At 34.9% G+C, this 17,928-nt stretch overlaps 1 protein-coding gene and 1 long non-coding RNA gene across 3 annotated transcripts in view; one reads left to right on the top strand and one right to left on the bottom strand.

The window, feature by feature from the left end:
- The window catches only part of TAF2 (TATA-box binding protein associated factor 2), a 72,890-nt gene that overhangs the window by 41,608 nt on the left and 13,354 nt on the right, over positions 1 to 17,928 (top strand). Inside the window, exons 16-23 of the mRNA XM_008143365.3 lie at positions 104 to 356; positions 653 to 793; positions 2,855 to 2,965; positions 4,734 to 4,927; positions 5,719 to 5,858; positions 7,146 to 7,215; positions 12,599 to 12,708; positions 16,596 to 16,825. Coding sequence (XP_008141587.1) covers positions 104 to 356; positions 653 to 793; positions 2,855 to 2,965; positions 4,734 to 4,927; positions 5,719 to 5,858; positions 7,146 to 7,215; positions 12,599 to 12,708; positions 16,596 to 16,825 — 1,249 coding nt within the window. The remainder of the gene's footprint in view (positions 1 to 103; positions 357 to 652; positions 794 to 2,854; positions 2,966 to 4,733; positions 4,928 to 5,718; positions 5,859 to 7,145; positions 7,216 to 12,598; positions 12,709 to 16,595; positions 16,826 to 17,928) is intronic.
- Positions 1,583 to 16,756, bottom strand: LOC129147200 (uncharacterized). Of its 2 annotated transcripts, XR_008554535.1 has the most exons (4): positions 16,680 to 16,756; positions 16,420 to 16,529; positions 2,310 to 2,407; positions 1,583 to 1,928 (listed from the first exon to the last, which is right to left on the bottom strand). It is a non-coding gene; the product is annotated as an uncharacterized LOC129147200 (long non-coding RNA). The 2 variants fall into 2 exon arrangements; XR_008554536.1 differs by lacking the exons at positions 1,583 to 1,928; positions 2,310 to 2,407 and adding an exon at positions 13,080 to 13,431.

Here is a 17,928-nt window from a genome sequence, read left to right as displayed (position 1 = left end):
TACTGCATGTAGAAGAGAATCTGATTAATAAACGCTTTGTTTTTATTTTATGAACATGTAAAATTAAAAAACAAATAAAAAGGAAAGTTGTGTTTTCTTTCAGTGCTGATTCCCCTTTGCTGTGGATAAGGATAGACCCTGATATGTCAGTCTTGAGGAAAGTAGAATTTGAGCAAGCAGATTTCATGTGGCAGTACCAGCTCCGCTACGAGAGGGATGTGGTTGCACAGCAAGAGTCCATCTTGGCCTTGGAAAAGTTCCCCACACCAGCATCTCGGCTTGCCCTCACTGACATATTAGAACAAGAGCAGTGTTTCTACCGAGTAAGAATGTCAGCTTGCTTCTGCCTTGCAAAGGTGAGATTACATATAGGAGAAAGAAAACAAGATTGAATATTGAATATTAAAAAAAATAGAACTATGCCCTGGCCATCGTGGATCAGTGGTTGGAGCGTACATAAGAATTTGGGGGGTTAAGTTTGTATATTTTCTTAGAAATGATAATGTAAGGCTAAAATGTATTAAATTTCTAAGAATTGAAGTTGCTAAAAACTAATCCAATTGCATTGCTAACTTTTGGAAAGCTGTTTTATTTATTTAAAAACATGTTTGCTGTGATGATGGAAATTACTTTGTTTTCTAATTATTTGCAGATTGCAAATTCAATGGTGAGCACATGGACAGGACCACCAGCCATGAAGTCACTCTTTACTAGAATGTTTTGTTGTAAAACTTGTCCAAACATTGTGAAAACAAACAACTTTATGAGCTTTCAAAGTTATTTTCTACAAAAGGTACAGTTTACTTTCCAAATTTCCTATGATTGTTTTATGCCACTATCTGTATATCTCAGTTTAACTTGGAGACTATTCAAATGATAGATGTGTTTACTTTATTCTAAAAGGTTTTGCCTTCGCTCTTTTTGTTTCTAAAATTTTTTCCCAAATTTTAATTAAGTGATTGCTCATTGATTTTATGAGCGGTGGAAAATAACTCACAATCCACATTAAAACTAAAATAAATAGAAATGGATAGTTTGAATTTGGGACTGGTTGCGTTTGAGGATCGAGGGATGGGTAAGTCCTAGGATGTGGACAGCATATCTGAGTAAGAGACAAGCAGCACACTACACAAGCGTCAGTCCCAGCCCTGTTACTCACTGACAGTTTGCCCATGGACAAGTTCCTTAACCCTCTAAGCCTCAGTCTACTCAATTGTAAAATTTACCTTTTTTAGAATTAAATAAGATCAAGCATGGGAAATGTTTTAGATTATATTTATCACACAATAAGTCTTTTATAAATGATAATTTAGAAAGTAGGGATGTGATGGATGTGAGGGAATGTGAGGATGGCAGGGTGGTCAGCATTTGGGCAATTTGGAAATCATTTGTAAAATTTTTTGAGTAATTTAATAATGAAGGCAGAGATTAGATGAACTAGATTGGACTAGAAGGAAGAGTGAAGTTGAAATAGAAAAGTCCAATGAAGCCTCTTTCTTGGTTTGGGGGTGAAGAGTATGAGAGTGGAGACATGTGGAGGATAAAGCAGGCCTGAGTAACGGACCTTATGGGTTTGGTTTATTTGGATAGAGGGATGAAATATTCAGTGGGAGCCAGTAAATATAAGAAAGATGGAGAGAATTCTGAAGGTGTTAAGGGGTGGGACATAGTTGGGAGGGTAATTTAAGAAAAGGTAAGAAGCTCCCTCTTTTCTGAGGAAGGTGGAAAGCAGATTAAAAGTAAGTGAAACGAGCCAGGCCGGTGTGGTTCAGTGGTTGAGTGTCAACTATGAATCAGGAAGTCACAGTTCGATTCCTTGTCAGGGCACATGTCCAGGTTTCGGGCTCAATCCCTAGTAGGGGATGTGCAGGAGGTAGCCGATCAATGATTCTCATTATTGATGTTTCTATCTCTCCCTCTGCCTCTTTCTGAAATCAATAAAAACATATCTTTAAAAAATATTTTTTAAAAAGTAAGTGAAATGATAGATGTTGAAGGAGATGTTAAGCATTATATATGACAGAGGCAAAAGTAAAAGGATTACTTGGAAACATTGAGAGACCTGCTAAGAGTGGAAGTCATGGTATATTATTTACCGTGAATTTCATCAGTAAAACAGATTCAGGATGGTTTGTTGAAAGCCTATAGTGGTGTGATCAGAGAAGTCAGTGGCATCCAGTTATTTTATTTTATTACTGATTTTTTTTTATTTATTTTTTTTCTGTGTGAGTCAGGCTTCCACCTCCTTAGAAAAATTGCCTGTGAAAATTTGGGAAGGAGAATGTTAGGCTGGATTTCAGATAATTTACCATTTTTCCTTAAGCTGAGATGGGGTGGTATTGGAGAATCAATGTCTTCTCAGACTGATGATTGAACTGCATGCCTCCAGCCACTATTTCCTTTAATCCTGAAAAGAGTTGTGTGGTTGTGAGGCTTTTTAGTAAGCAACTCGCTAAAATAACCCATCTTAGTAGGCAGTACAGTAGGAGTTGAACAATGGTTTATCTAATATTAAAACCCATACCTTTTCGACTGTAAAACCCAGAGCTGAATATATCATTTACATGATGTATATTTCCTCTGACAAATGAAGACAGAGGCATATGGGCTAGAGAGTGCATCCAGTTACTCAGCTCTCTCCTTGGTTTCCTGCTCAGCTCTTTTGTTAGAATGTTTGGCACAAGTTCTTAGTGGGAGGGGCTGGGAGTTACGGTGGCAGGGGCGGGCAGGGGGTGGTTAGGCTCCATCCAGAAACCTGTGTCTGCACTAAAGTAGCCCTTTTTTTAACATGCACTGAATTCAATGAATTATAGTAATGAATTGTTATAATACTTAAAAATATTATTTTTTATAGACTATGCCAGTTGCAATGGCTCTATTGAGAGATGTTCACAACCTTTGCCCCAAAGAAGTCTTAACGTTTATTTTAGACTTAATCAAGTATAATGACAACAGAAAAAATAAGGTAAGAAATCTTAATGATTATTATAAAACTATCCAGTGATACTTTGTTTTTAAAGAAATATTTAGACTGCGAAATCATTGTTGACTCCCTGGTACTTGAAATTTCTAGCATTAGAAGCATGTAAACATGATTTATTATAATAACCAGTGGATGAAAACCAAGATAAGTTGGTTTTTAAATGTTCCTCATAACTGTTGTAATGTGGAGATAGTAGTGCCTCAAATTTTGGAGAGCCAGTTAAAACTTGAAATCTGACAACCCAACTTTATTTTTACTCCCTTTTTATTTTACCAGAAAACAGTTCCCTTTTGTGATGATTTGTTCATTGATGAATTTGATTTTTTTTATAAAACCATTATGTGTGTTTATTCATTTATTTAACAAAAAGCTATTGGATGCCATGCTTCAAGTTATTTCCCCTTACTTGTTACCAGACAATCTAGCTTGTCCAATTAGGATTCTAGTATCTGTGAGAATTGGATGTGGTCTGAGGGATAAATTTAAAGTCTTTTGGTTTTCCTACTTTACCCACACCCCCTCCTCATTTTTAATTTGTGGGTTCATTCTGTGATCTAAACACGTCAGAAATAGTGGTTAAATAAATGGGCTTTGTGGGCAAAGTGGTTCCCAGAGGTAACAGTGAAACTATAAAAATACTTGAAAACAATCTAAATGGTTTGAAAACAAAACTTTTCCCATAGTGTACACTTGGTTTTGTTTGTTTGTTGTTGTATGCCATTTTCTTTTTTCTGCTCAGTATCTGAACATGGGACTCTTTAGGGACTTTATTGGCATGTGTGTCCATGTGAGGTTCTGCCTCCACAATGGAAGTCAAAAGGGGGTAGGTATTCCTCTTCCATCCCTGGCAGTTTGTGGTAGAATTAACTCACTTGCTCCATGTTCAGATTCCCAGGCTAGATTATCTGATTTCCCGAGTTTAAATCAAGTCACACCCAGATTGCCTTTCAATAAATTGTTTCTCTGGGAATTGACTGGGATATGGGTTTAGGATTTAGCTTTTTTTTTTTTTTTTATAGTTTCCTCTTCCATTTTCTCTGTTTTTGCTAGAAACTCCTATTATTCCTGTGCTCTGTCTTCTATACCAGCCCTCCAATTTCCTTATGCTTTCCTTCCTATTGTTTTCTCACTTTTCTTTTGCTCAAAAACTTCAGGAGTTTTTAAAATACTTAATATTTCAGTTTAATTTTGATCCTGATTCTCTGCTTATTTCTTTTTAAAATGTTTTACTATTGGGAGGCATCTCATTGATTATTTCTCAGACAATATTAATAATAGTTTTGGATTTTTATCCACCTGCCAGTTTTCTTTTCCTTGAACACGCTTATTTCCTTCAAGTTGCGTTTTCCCCTTTGTTTGTTCTCGTCTTTTTTATGTTGATAATTTTCTGAAATATCTGGTGATCTTTGGTTATATGTTTATATGTGAGAGGAAAGCACTAAATAGCTGATTTGAAGGTCTGTATTACCAGCAGAATTTATGGACTTGGGTCTTCCTTTTAGAGAAATCTGGCTAGGTTACTATAAGAGTGCCTTTCATATAGTAAGTATTTATTGAGTTAACTAGTATATTACTAATTAATGAATCTCACTTTTTTTTTCTATGTGGGACTCTACGCAAAACACAGAGTTGAGTACTTACCAATTTATGTTTTTAGATAAATTATGGTCTTAGGTTATAAATATTTTATTTTATTAATTTTTTAACAGAAGCATGAATTTTATCTTTATATAATAATTTTTTGGCTTAGTTTTCAGATAACTATTATCGTGCAGAAATGATTGATGCCCTTGCCAACTCTGTTACACCTGCAGTCAGTGTGAATAATGAAGTTCGAACTTTAGATAATTTAAATCCAGATGTGCGACTCATTCTTGAAGAAATCACCAGGTTTTTGAATATGGAAAAACTTCTTCCAAGTTATAGACACACCATCACTGTGAGGTATGATGATTCTTTACATTTTCTTTAAAGTTATTTGTTTTTATAATTACAGTATAAGCGAAATTTGTTTTCATTATAGAAAACTGGGAAATATAATAAAGATAAAGGAGAAGATTAAAATCCTATGATTCTATCATCCACAGATAAATTATTAATAAACTGTTTTGGAGAGTAGCCTTCTAATTTTTTTCCTCTTGTAACAATTAAATTTTTAATTACCGGACATATATTATATATATATAATTTTTGCATTCTGCTTATATCATAAACACTTTCTCATGTCATCAGGAATTCTTCAAAAGTATTATTTTTTATGTCTGCAAAATATTTTCTCTCATCAGATGTAATATAAGTATTTTTCTATTAGACTCTTTAAAGATGACTTTTTGCTTTCAACTTTTTTGTATATAATTATCAAAAATTTCTATTTGGGAGTTTGCTAAAAAAAAAAGTCGATTCACTAGTTCAAACATTGTGAACAATTTAACCTTTCACATTTATTATTTATTAAACTATATAACTACTAAAACTTTTGGTGAAATTACTAAGTATATTAATACCTGAAATTGGATTTACAAATAAGTTTTAAAATTTATTTTCCTTTCATAGGATTTATATTTAAAATTGTTATGATCGTTGCAGAAAAATTTAATGTTTCAGAATTAAAAGGTGGCTTCAAATCAGGTCAATTTTTTAGTTCACTGTTACAGATAAATTTCCAATGCCTAGCAAACAAATTTGATTCAGAATACTTTAACAAAAGTATTTCACTGTAAATACTATTTTCCTAGTTGTTTGAGAGCCATACGAGTGCTTCAGAAGAATGGTCATGTTCCGAGTGACCCAACTCTTTTTAAATCCTATGCAGAATATGGCCACTTTGTGGACATTAGGATAGCAGCGTTGGAAGCAGTTGTTGATTATACTAAAGGTAATGCTTTAGAAATATTTGTTCATATCATTTTAGAAAGAAATGTTTACTACTTAATGTCAGTTGTACATATTGGGGTTTTCTTATTATGTAAAATACAATTTAATTTTAAATTCTTGATTCACTGATTTTTTTTTTGGTCAATGTAGAATTTTTATAAGAATTAATAAGTGAGGGAAATGAATAAAATTATAAGTAGATATCTTTGGTCCTTCCAAGAAGTCAGTATACCATTCTTATAGTTTTAATTATGAGTTATTTTAAGAAATAGGAGATTTTTATAAATTTTTAACTATATAAGAAGGATTCAAGAAGGCATCATGCTCCTATCTCTGATTTGTATCTGTGAAAGTAGAGCAAGAGACATCATCAGGAGCTTCAGTACAGGGATTAAGCAAGGCTTTATAAAGTTGGGAAAAAATAAAGCCAAAAATAATTAAGAGAAAACTACAGAGTCAAAACATTTTCAGAAATACAGAGGAGAAATATAAAGAGATGAAATGTAAGTCATGAAGAAAGGAGCAGGTGACAGAAAAGAAATAATCCAAGAAGTAATAGAATACTTTGATAGAGTGTCAATGAAATTGAACTTAAGCTATTGAGAGATGTTTAAATGTGATCCATGAATTGAAAATCATTTGAAAATGGAAACTATTAGAAATAAAATTATGAAAATAAAGCTTTTCAAGTCGTAATAGCAAAACTTGTTGAAAAGGTGAATGGGAATAGCCATTTTATTGGTTAATTATAGTTATAGCATGATTTTTGTAATTGCTTTTTATGTTATATTGAAAAGTTAAGGCTGCTCTTTGGTCTTAGATTGAAGAAACCACTTGGGCAAAAACAGTTAGTTCACTTTATAATATAGTTGAGATACCATTTGAGTATCAGACCTCTATAATTTGACTTACTTTTAGAAACACAATTTTATTTAAGTACATTCTGTCCATTTAGAGTTTAGGGATCAATAAATTATAATTTAGGGCTAATTTAGGGCTCAGTAAATTATAATTTGCTTTATGTTGTATTTGCCATTGCTTTGAGCTATAGTGAAAAATATAATCTTGGTCCTGTTTTATGTTTTGGCTGCATATAGCACAATACTTATAAAATTTACAAAGTGGTCTGTTACATGGGAGAAAAATGTAAAGAAGTTGTCTTCAGCTTTCAGCTCTGATTTAAATCCAGCCAAGGGAGAGTCCTAAATACTAAGTGTGAACTCCTTGCCTGTCACATGTTTAATTGGTTATAATTGCACCAAATGTATTTCTTAATTTTTATTTTCAGTGGACAGGAGTTATGAAGAACTGCAGTGGCTCCTTAATATGATTCAGAATGACCCTGTACCCTATGTAAGGTTAGTTTTTGTGCTATAATGGTTTTTTATTTATTTTTAAAAATATATTTTATTGATTTTTTACAGAGAGGAAGGGATAGGGATAGAAAGTTAGAAACATCGATGAGAGAGAAACATCGATTAGCTGCCTCCTGCACACCCCCTACTGGGGATGTGTCCGCAACCAAGGTACATGCCCTTGACCGGAATAGAACCTGGGACCCTTCAGTCCGAAGGCCGGTGCTCTATCCACCGAGCCAAACCGGTTAGGGCTATAATTATTTTTTAAAGTCCTAAAGTAAATTTAATAATTTCAGAAGATTATACATGCAATAAGTCTTTGTTATTTTTGAAAACATAGGACTATGTTAGGCTTTTATCACACCCTTTCTAAATTTATTAACTTGATTTGACTTTGAGAAGACATTTAAAAATATGTTGTTAATAAATAAAACTTATTTTCTGTAACTTTACATATGATTTCTATTTTAATTTAAGGAAAGCTTATGTAATAGTTTTTAGTGCATCTAGAGCAGTGGTTCTCAAGCTTTCTAATGTCACGACCCTTTAATACAGTTCCTCAGGTTGTGGTGACCCCCAACCATAAAATTATTTTCGTTACTACTTCATAACTGTAATTTTGCTACTGTTATGAATCATAATGTACATATCTGTGTCTTCTGATGGTCTTAGGCGACCCTGCTAGTGGTTCTCAACCTGTGGGTCGCGACAGGTTGAGAATCGCTGCTGTAGAACCTAAGACCATCGGAAAATACAGATATTTACATTACAATTCATAACAGTAGCAAAATTACAGTTATGAAGTAGCAGTGAAAATAATTTTATGGTTGGGGGTCACCACAACATGAGGAACTGTATTAGAAAGCTTGAGAACCACTGATCTAGAGGATCCCTTAAGTACCCAAAATTATGAAACCTCTACTGATTGGCTGAACTTACTTTAAAAATAATTAAGAGCAACGTTTTGTTTGGTATATTCCATTTGTTCTTTTCTATCTCATATAAAATCTTAATTTTTTTAAGTAGGCGGGATTATTTTTGTTTTTGTATTTCCTTCTAATCTTTTCTGCTGCTTTCTTTTGCAAAGTAGGATGTTTATGGTTTAATCAAATAGGATTACTTTTTTTAATCATTTTTTATTTTCCTTGCACATATTACACACTTAAATTTTTATTCATTTTAACATTATGATTTCATAAAATAAATGTTGGCAGCTGGAAAGTCACTTAGGTTGTAGCCATTCCAACTGGAAACAAGAACATAGAGCTAGACATTAATTGTGTTGCTCAACTTTATACACACCAGTTGGCAGGTAGTTATTTTCTTCTAAAAAGTCAAACAAACTCTGCCTTCTAACCTCACTGAAATGCATCTGGGCATGAGGAATTCACATAAGACATTTCAGCTCTTTGGTTAAGTCACCTTATATTTAAGTGTTTTAAAACGATGCTTATTATATAAATCTTCTTTATACAAAGTTTTACTGTTAATATTTTATAGTTCTTCATTTGTGATCCAAATTGTATTTTAAATAATTTGTCTTGTGATATATAATAAGGGTAAAGGTTGCATGGACAAAAATCTTATAATCATTCATTCTAAAATACATCCTATCTAATAATAGACAAATATGCAAATTGACCATACCTCTGAGACACCCACAAGCCACGCCCACACGCCACACCCACCACCCAATCAGAGTGAGTATGCAAATTAACCCAAACCAAGATGGCTACAGCCACAGAGAGCAAGGTTTCCTAGGTAACAGAGGAAGCCAAGCTTTCCACCTGCCCTGGCCAGGCCTAAGCCTCCACTCAAGCTACAAAGTTTCAATTATAGAAAGTAAACAAATTCAAACAAATGGCAGCAGAATGGAGCTTGAGAGAGCAGGCCAGCGTTGCCGCTGGCAACAGGGGAAGCAAAGCTTTCCGCACACCCTGGCCAGGCCCACCCGCTTAAGGCAACAAAGTTTCAAGTATAACCCCAACACAAATGGCTGCCGGCCTCCTCGGAGGGAGCCCCAGGCTTGGCTCCGCTCCAGGCTACAAAGTTTCAATTGTAGAAGGAAAATAAATTCCAGATACCAGGGCCTCTGCTTGGGTTGCCAGGGGGCGTGGCCGGCCTGCAAACCACCACAGGCCCCTCGCTCAGGCCGCCCCACACCCGAAGGGAACCCCCACCTGATCTGTGACACCCTTCAGGGCAAACCAGCTGGCCCCTACCCCTGTACCAGGCCTCTATCCTATCTAATAAAAGAGTAATATGCAGATTGATCATCACTGCAACACACAATATAGCTGCCCCCATGTGGTCAAAGATCCTGCCCCCATGTGGACACAAGATGGCCACCACAAGATGGCCAGCAGGAGAGGGCAGTTGGGAGGCACCCGGCCTGCAAGGGAGGGCAGTTGAGAGGGACCAGGCCTGCAAGGGAGGGCAGTTGGAGGTGATCAACCCTGCAGGAGAGGGCAGTTAGGGGTGACCAGGCCGGCAGAGGAGGGAAGTTGGGGGCAAACAGGCTGGCAGCAGAGTGGTTAGGGAGTGATCAGGCTGGCAGGCAGAAGCGGTTAGGGGCAATCAGGAAGGCAGGCAGGCAAGCAGTTGGGAGCCAGCAGTCCTGGATTGTGAGAGGGATGTCTGACTGCCCATTTAGGGATCCGACTGCCCACCGGGATCGGGCCTAAACGGGCAGTCGGACATCCCTCGAGGGGTCCCATATTGGAGAGGATACAGGCTGGGCTGAGGGACAACCCCCCTCCGTGCACGAATTTCGTGCACCGGGCCTCTAGTATTTATATAAAAGATGATATGCAAAAGACCTGCCTATATCTCTTATCTGTCAGAGCTTATGAATTTAAAAGTTTATAGTAAGATTCTACTGATAGCAAGTAGGAACAGAAAGTATAAATACAGAATAAATAAAACTTACCATGTATTCATTTGTTTTCAATACACATCAATAGAACTAAATTAAGATGCATATTTCAGCCCTTGCTGGTTTGCTCAGTGGATAGAGTGTTGGCCTGCGGACTAAAAGGTCCAAGGTTGATTCCAGTCAAAGGCACATGCCCTGGATGTGGGTTTGATCCCCAGTAGGGGACGTGCAGGAGGCAGCCAATCAATGATTCTCTCTCATCATTGATGTTTCTATCTCTCCCTCTCTATTCCTCTCTGAAATAAATAAAAATGTATTTTAAAAAAAGATGCATATTTCTGAGATCTTAGAATTGTGTTTTGAAAACCATTTTAAGCAGGTTATGAAATTACTTAATATTTAAAATTTTTATATTTCTGAATTATATGCTATACAGTCTAAATAATTGCTTTTGAAATATTGTTGTAGAACTGTTACTATCATTCAAATTTAAAGAGCTCTAATATTTATAATCTGAGATGAAAATCTCTTTAAGGATATATTTCATGATTATTTTTGACATGTTTTCTTCTTAATTCATGTGGTTCACTTAGAGCATCAACAGGGAATTTCTTAGGGCTTTACTTAAAATCATCTAACCCATAGTTTACTCATAGTTTAAAAAATTCAACATATTGCGCAGCCAGGGTGGCTCAGTGGTTGAGCTTCAACCCATGAACCAAGAGGTTGCCAGTTTGATTCCCTGTCAGGGCACGTACCAGGGTTGCTCTTCTTTTCTTTCTTTCTCTATTGAGGTATAATTGACAAATAACATAGTATGTATTAGTTATATTGCATTAGGTTGAATAGGCTATTTTTAAAGATGACATAGAATTATCTTCTCATTTTGGAATCAAGCATGCATATGATCACAGTGTATCAATTCAGTGCTTTTTCTCATGGGAGTTTTTGAATATTATTTTGGTTTTGGTTTGACTCCATTTCTATAGATAGTGATTGACAATGGTATTTGACTAGCCCACCAAAAAACTGTTCAATTGTCTAGGGAAATAATACAATGTTTTGGCTGCTATCTATATGACATAAACCTATGACTTTCTTAGAAGCATCAAACTTGCTTCTGGTTTGTTCCAGATGTCTGAAACATATGCTTATTGTGAGTTTTGATATTTAATCTCTGCAAAAATTAAACATAAGATTCTCATTGTCTTTCCTTAAATTTTATCTCCTTTTGAGTATTTAGTCATCTATAAATATTCTATTGTAAAAATCTTTCTTCTGTTGTCTGTTCTGTTAAAGAAAAACAAACCTTTTAAAGAAATGTTTAATTGTTAAAAGTAATGCATGTATTAATCATTACTGCTCTTTTAGTAATAATTTCAAAGGTATCCCCAGAGTACCCTTTACAATTCTTTGGCGTGGCTATAGAGTGCACTGATCTGCATAAATACCATAAAGTTTTGTTTGTTCTCATATCCTGTTAGTAGTCTTTCATATGGCCTTAAAATTTCAAAGCACAAAAGGATGTTAACAGTGAGAGTCCACATATTTCAGTTTTACAGACATAAAATTGAATCCGAAAGGGATTAAGTGACTTAACTACAACCTACTAGTCCATTTTTCTCCCATCTCTTTCTCAAGTACTAATCTGATTTGATATTTTTCCACCAACAATTAAATATAAAAATTTCCCAGGTTCACCACCTTCTTTAAAGTTTTGCTAGCATCTATAGAAAATATAACCTCAGTTTCTTTTTTCCTCCATTATATCCAAGCATGCCATTACTCTGAGGTTTGAATTTCTCAGACTTTGTCATAGGCCTGGCTTTTATCTCTTCACTAAATGATAAATTACTATCAGAGCCTCCTTGCTTCTTTTCTTTCTCTTTTTATGGTGTTTTTCAGAAGACTCCATATGTTCAGGTAAAAACTCCTAATAGCAGAGTATAACTGTTGCCATCTGTAAGGATCTTTGTTATAACCGACTCTTCTAAATCTCAGCTTATTTTGAGGAAACGTTTTGCAATCTCCATATTTAAAATGCTTCTGCACATTTCCATGCTTTACAAAGATACTATAATAACAAAGTTTATATTCATTTGTATTATCTCAAATGTAGACTTCTTGGCCTATATGTGATTTTTTTTTTGCCCCATTTTAAGATTTTTATATTTTCTGATCAGTTTTTTTTCTTAAAAGTTTTCTAAGGAGAGTAATACATTCATTTTAGAAGCAGAAAGGGAATGATTGGTTAAGAATACAGAGTCAGGTTTTAGAAGATCTCATTGTACACTAAGGCAATTTTATAAAGAGAAAACCCACCAGAACTTAGCGGGGGAAAAAAACACACAGTATAAAAGGTATATAGTAATATACACCTTTTGAAATGAAACTTAAGCACAAAGCTAGATCTAAGAAGGGAGATGATAAAATAGGAAGAAGGAACTACAGGTAATTTTCAAAAGTTTTAATTTAATGATAGACAAAATTTTAATTTTTCCCCTCCAGACATAAGATTCTACACATGTTGACTAAGAACCCACCATTTACTAAGAACATGGAGTCCCCCTTATGCAATGAAGCCCTGGTAGATCAACTTTGGAAACTTATGAATTCGGGTAAGAAAACAGTAGCTTTCAAAAAACAAAATTATGACTGGATTATTTTCATTTTGTAACAAGTTTTCAATACTTAAAGAACTGTGGTTTACTTTTTGTTTTGTTTTTTAAGTAGGCTACTTAACACATCTACCTTCACAGTGGTGGATGTGATAACATTTGCTAAGGATATATTCACTCACTTTGCCCCAAAGGGTGATTGAAGAAACAAAAATATTAATTTATGTGAGTGTCTCAGATAGTTAAAGAGCTTTAAATATTAACCTGCGAATTATTGTTGTTTTTATTTCAGAAGGTTACAAAGGGTTGAAAAATAAGTCTTTTCCTTTTATTCTTAGGAAATTACATATGTATACACATACAAATAAAAATGAAATTTGCTGTTTTTTACTTAATGTAAGCTAGACAGGATGGGACAGAACTGCCCTTTGGTCCCACTTTGTACACATTTTCAAGCTTCTTTCTATAAGGACATTATTGAAAAATGTCTTGAAAAAGTGACTTTCAAAGTGAGCTTTCTTCTTAGCAGCTTTTTGGCTTGATCAGCTTTAATAGCAATTACTTCAGAAAATGAAGAGATGATCTTTTTAGGATTGGATTTGCTATTTGGTGGTTTGTCTTCATATACTTTCTGATTTGAATAGAGAACATCAATACTGGTTTCCTCCTTTCTTCTTGAGTGCTGTTGTGATCCAGGTAAGCAGAGTTGGTCCCTAAATTTCACTGCCAATGAAGACAGAATGGACAGCATTAAGAAAGTGATGACTGTTTTATCAATATACTAGAGTCCTGGTGCACGAAATTCGTGCAGGGTAGGGTCCCTAGGCCTGGCCTCCCCACCTCCTCTTTCCCTCGCTCCCTCAGTGCCCCGCCACCACCGCTAGTCGCCCCGCTATGTTCTGCGCTGCCCCTTGGTGGTCAGCACATGTCATAGTGAGCGATCGAACTCCTGCTCTCCTGGTCGAACTCCCAAGTGGACAATTTGCATATTAGCCTTTTATATTTATAGATGAGCGTTCCTTGCCGTGTCAGTGATTGGGGTGAGAGGGTCTTCAAAATGCTGTCACAGACATTGGCAGCTGTTCCAGGGCCTCTGTCTAGTGGAATTGATTGATTTGGAATCATAGCATTTTAGATCTTAGAGGATCTAAAGACCAGCTAAGTTAACCGCTCTCATTTAGGACCCAGGCAATTGACTTGCCCAAGATCACACAGCTGACTGGAATTAAGCAGAAGTGATTTTTCCCACTATGCTGCTCAACTTAATTCCGCTATAATGACAACCATTTTAAGATTTTATTTTTGAAATACAGGGCAGTTCTGATTTTTTTAATCTTTTTTTTTTTTTTTTTTTTTGTAATTTTAACAGAAGCACCACTATTCCATTTTTTAGCTCTCTCGTAGCCTTAAATTTTAATATTTATAAATCAATTATTTGAAGGAAAACACACCACCAGGAACTCCCTCAGAAACAAAACAGTAATGTTCATTCCTCCATCCAAACTAAAGGTAAACCCAAACCAAAAAGCCCACATAGAAATAAAAAGTAAAAACCATAGCCCAGCCAATGTGGCTCAGTGGTTGAGCTTCGACCTGTGAACTAAGGTTACTAGTTCGATTCCCGATCAGGGCACATTCTCAGATTGCGGGCTTGATCCCCAGTAGGAGGCGGAGGCAGCTGATCAAAGTTTTCTCTCTCATCGATGTTCCCACCTATCTCTCTCCCTTCCTCTCTCTCTCTAAAAAAAAAGAATCATTTAGCAGCCTTCACTATGCTGCCTAATTATCCTTAATCTGAACGTCCTAACTTATGAAAACACAAAACTGAACATCCTAGCTTATGAAAACACATTTTTATTTGCTTTTTAAAATTAAAATAATAGTTTATTAAATTAAAATAATTTTTTATAAACTTCAAGAATTCAAACTCAGTTGTTTAACTGGTTTCAATGACATCTATAACAAAATGATCAGGATGGCAGCAGACATAATTAATTAGGTGATATTGTTCTTCAGGGTTTTCTTCCAGTACAAATGTACCCTAAACCATTCTTGTTTTCCTAGCTGATACAATGCCTAAGATTTACTCCTTTTCTTGCTACACCCACGAATATATAGATACAGGGCTAGCTGCCCTGTTAGGATCCCTCCCTTCTTTTAGAGGGTTGAGCCCCTCCAGCCTCTGTGTGAAAGGCCCAGGATTCTGATGGTTTGAGGAGAATAATAATGAAGGCCTACAAAAATAAAGCAATGTCAGGCCAGTAAAGTGTCCAGATATGCTTATTCCAGAGAAGGGAATGGATTTCCAGTATAAATTCTTCCTTTCATTTTGTATTGTTCTTCTCATTTCTGTGTGTGTGTGTGTGTGTGTGTGTGTGTGTGTGTGTGTGTGTGTTTAATAGTTTTTAGGGCATAAAAACCTTATCCTCCTACCTTTCTCTTGCTTCTAACAGTGCTATGTTTCTGCTACCTTTATACACAGTGGCAGAATGAAGATGTCTCAGATGGGATTGATGGTGGTAGCTCCTTCGCAGCAGTATGGCATGCAGAGTCCTCAGCACAGTGTAGTGTAGTATGAACTCCATAAAATTACAACTCCTTTTGTATGGATTACCTTTGCATATAATTAATACAATATTTACTTATCTACTAGAGTAAATCTCATCAGAATCACTAGTCAATTTTAGTTTATTTTCTTATTTAAATATTTGTTCTTGAAAATCACAAAGCTTAATATTTATGCTGTCCAAAATTTGCTGTTAGCAGCTTCTTTCTTTTTTGTTTCTTCTTTTTAAATATTATGCTACTCTTTTGAAACCACTGCCATATTTAGATATTTATAAGGTTTATTTTCTTATCTGGAAGAATTTACATATTGATTCTTCTCACTTGTTTAAATTCTCTAGATAATTTTAAATTTGGCCTGGAAATCATATAAATTGCCTAATCCTGTGTACAATTTTTATGTTGTCAGTCAGTTCTATTTGATGGCAATACCTACCTGGAGAGCTCTACTGGGGAAAAAAAAGGAAAGTGAGAAAGAACTCTGATATCTGGCCTGTCATTGATTTGGGCCAATCTGAGACCAAACACTATTTTGGAGATAAAATAAACCGAGCCTCATCAGAGGAATTGAAAGAACTTGCCTCTAATCTCTCAGCTACTTTAAGCTGAATTTCTACACAGGCAATCTTCTCCTCTATACATGTTGTACTATCTGTAGCCACCTCTGGGGTTTGCTTATTATTATTATTATTATTATTATTATTATTATTATTATTACTATTACTTGTTTTTTTAAAAACAAACACTTAGTATAGCAACACTAATATAAAGGTGTTTAGCAAACTATTTTCCTCCTCTACTGTAAGTCCAATTTTACAATTGTTATTTCAAGTAGTTGTAGGGTTTCTTATATTTACATAAAACCTGAACATAATAAATTTGAGAGTTAGGAGAATATGTTTCAAATGCTATGGTTCATGAAGGTTCATGGAGCACTATCTTTCTAACAGATTATTAAAGAAGAAAATTAGACAAGATGAACTGAGAATGAATGAATGTGGAAGAAAATTTAAAGGCAGAAAACATTACTTTTTAAAAATTCATTTTCTAAAGAAGAATGGTGTGACGATAAAAACATTTTGCCAGTTATAAAATTCATTAATTCATTCACAAACATTGATTGTTTCTGTAACAATTTATAAGTACCTGTGTTAAGATAAGATGCATCTTTAGCGTAGAGGGTTTGCCAGTGGGGCCTAGGTCAAGGGATGGCTTTTTTTGAGCATGATAATCTTTTCATTCCCTCTGCACAAGTTCTGGAACAGATAAAAATGTACAGTTAAATGTGTATATTGAGTTTCATTTCTTTATTTACTTTTTAGGTACTTCACATGACTGGAGGCTACGGTGTGGTGCTGTGGACTTGTACTTCACACTTTTTGGCCTCAGTAGACCTTCCTGCTTACCCTTGCCAGAGCTTGGGTTGGTTCTTAATCTAAAAGAGAAAAAAGCTGTCTTGAATCCAACCATAATTCCAGAGGCCATCACGGGCAACCAAGAAACTGCAATTAATCCAAGTGGCCACGCACAGCTAGTTGGATTTCAGAACCCTGTAAGAATTGCATGTGTTACAGATATAATTTTATTATATTGAGCTCTCTAGAGAAGAGAATTGCTTCTTTTGAACTGGCAAGTTTTAAAGCCACAAACAGTTTTTTTGTACCTTTTGAGAAACTGTTGGCATTCATTTAGCACTGTGTAGTTTACAAAGTGCTACTGACAACTACATAGTGCTGCCAGTCCCTTTACTCCTTTTATGATGACATAATGATTGTTTATACTGAGCATAGAATTTCTTCGTTGAGTAGTAGAAAATTGACATGAATATTTAACCTGTTATATGTTAACCTTCTTGTTCATATGGTAATGGAACACTGAACACAAGGGGCCCTAACTTTTTTTTTCCTACTCTGTGTAATACCTAGCACAGTTCTAAACATAATGAGTGCCTGGCAAATGAAAAGCTTTTTGAATTAAATAAATAAGTAGAAAGATAATAAATGATCACGTAAATGAGTAATCTGATTTATATATATAATATATATATATAAATATATATATATATATTTATGCATTACATTTTAAAATTTTATATATATTATGTTTGCCTTTCGAAAAGTTTTATTTCTAGCTATGTATTATAAAATTACCAGATTTTTGTAGAAAGACCTTTAGGATACATATCAACCATTTTACTGTAATTTAAAGAACATTTCTCAGAAATGATTTTCTTATTGATGACAAAATGTTCCCCAATACTTCAAGCTTCATTTTTCACCAATATTTAGACCAGATTACTTGCCTGGCAATTCCCTACTGGTGTTTTGGCACTTTAACACTCATATTCTGTCTATGCTAGTTAGAACTAGTCATTTCAAATTACTTATTCACCTATATTTTCTGAAATATAATTTTACTTATTTATTGTAAATTTAAAATGTATCCTAGAGTTTGGGTTATGAAGAAGTAAGACATAGGGAAAAAAAGTCTCATTAAAGAGCTCTTTCAGATCTGAATAGTTATAAATCTATGGAAGTGAATATGCTTATAATTCTTGCACATATATGTTAATTTATCCATATTCACACTTTGAGTCTTTAGGATAAGAGAAGAAAATGACACCAAAAGATATATTCTTTTGGGAAAGCTCTGAAA

This window comes from Eptesicus fuscus, chromosome 19, assembly GCF_027574615.1.
Source record: "Eptesicus fuscus isolate TK198812 chromosome 19, DD_ASM_mEF_20220401, whole genome shotgun sequence".
Classification (NCBI taxonomy): domain Eukaryota; kingdom Metazoa; phylum Chordata; class Mammalia; order Chiroptera; family Vespertilionidae; genus Eptesicus; species Eptesicus fuscus.
This window is presented reverse-complemented; position numbering and strand designations above follow the sequence as displayed.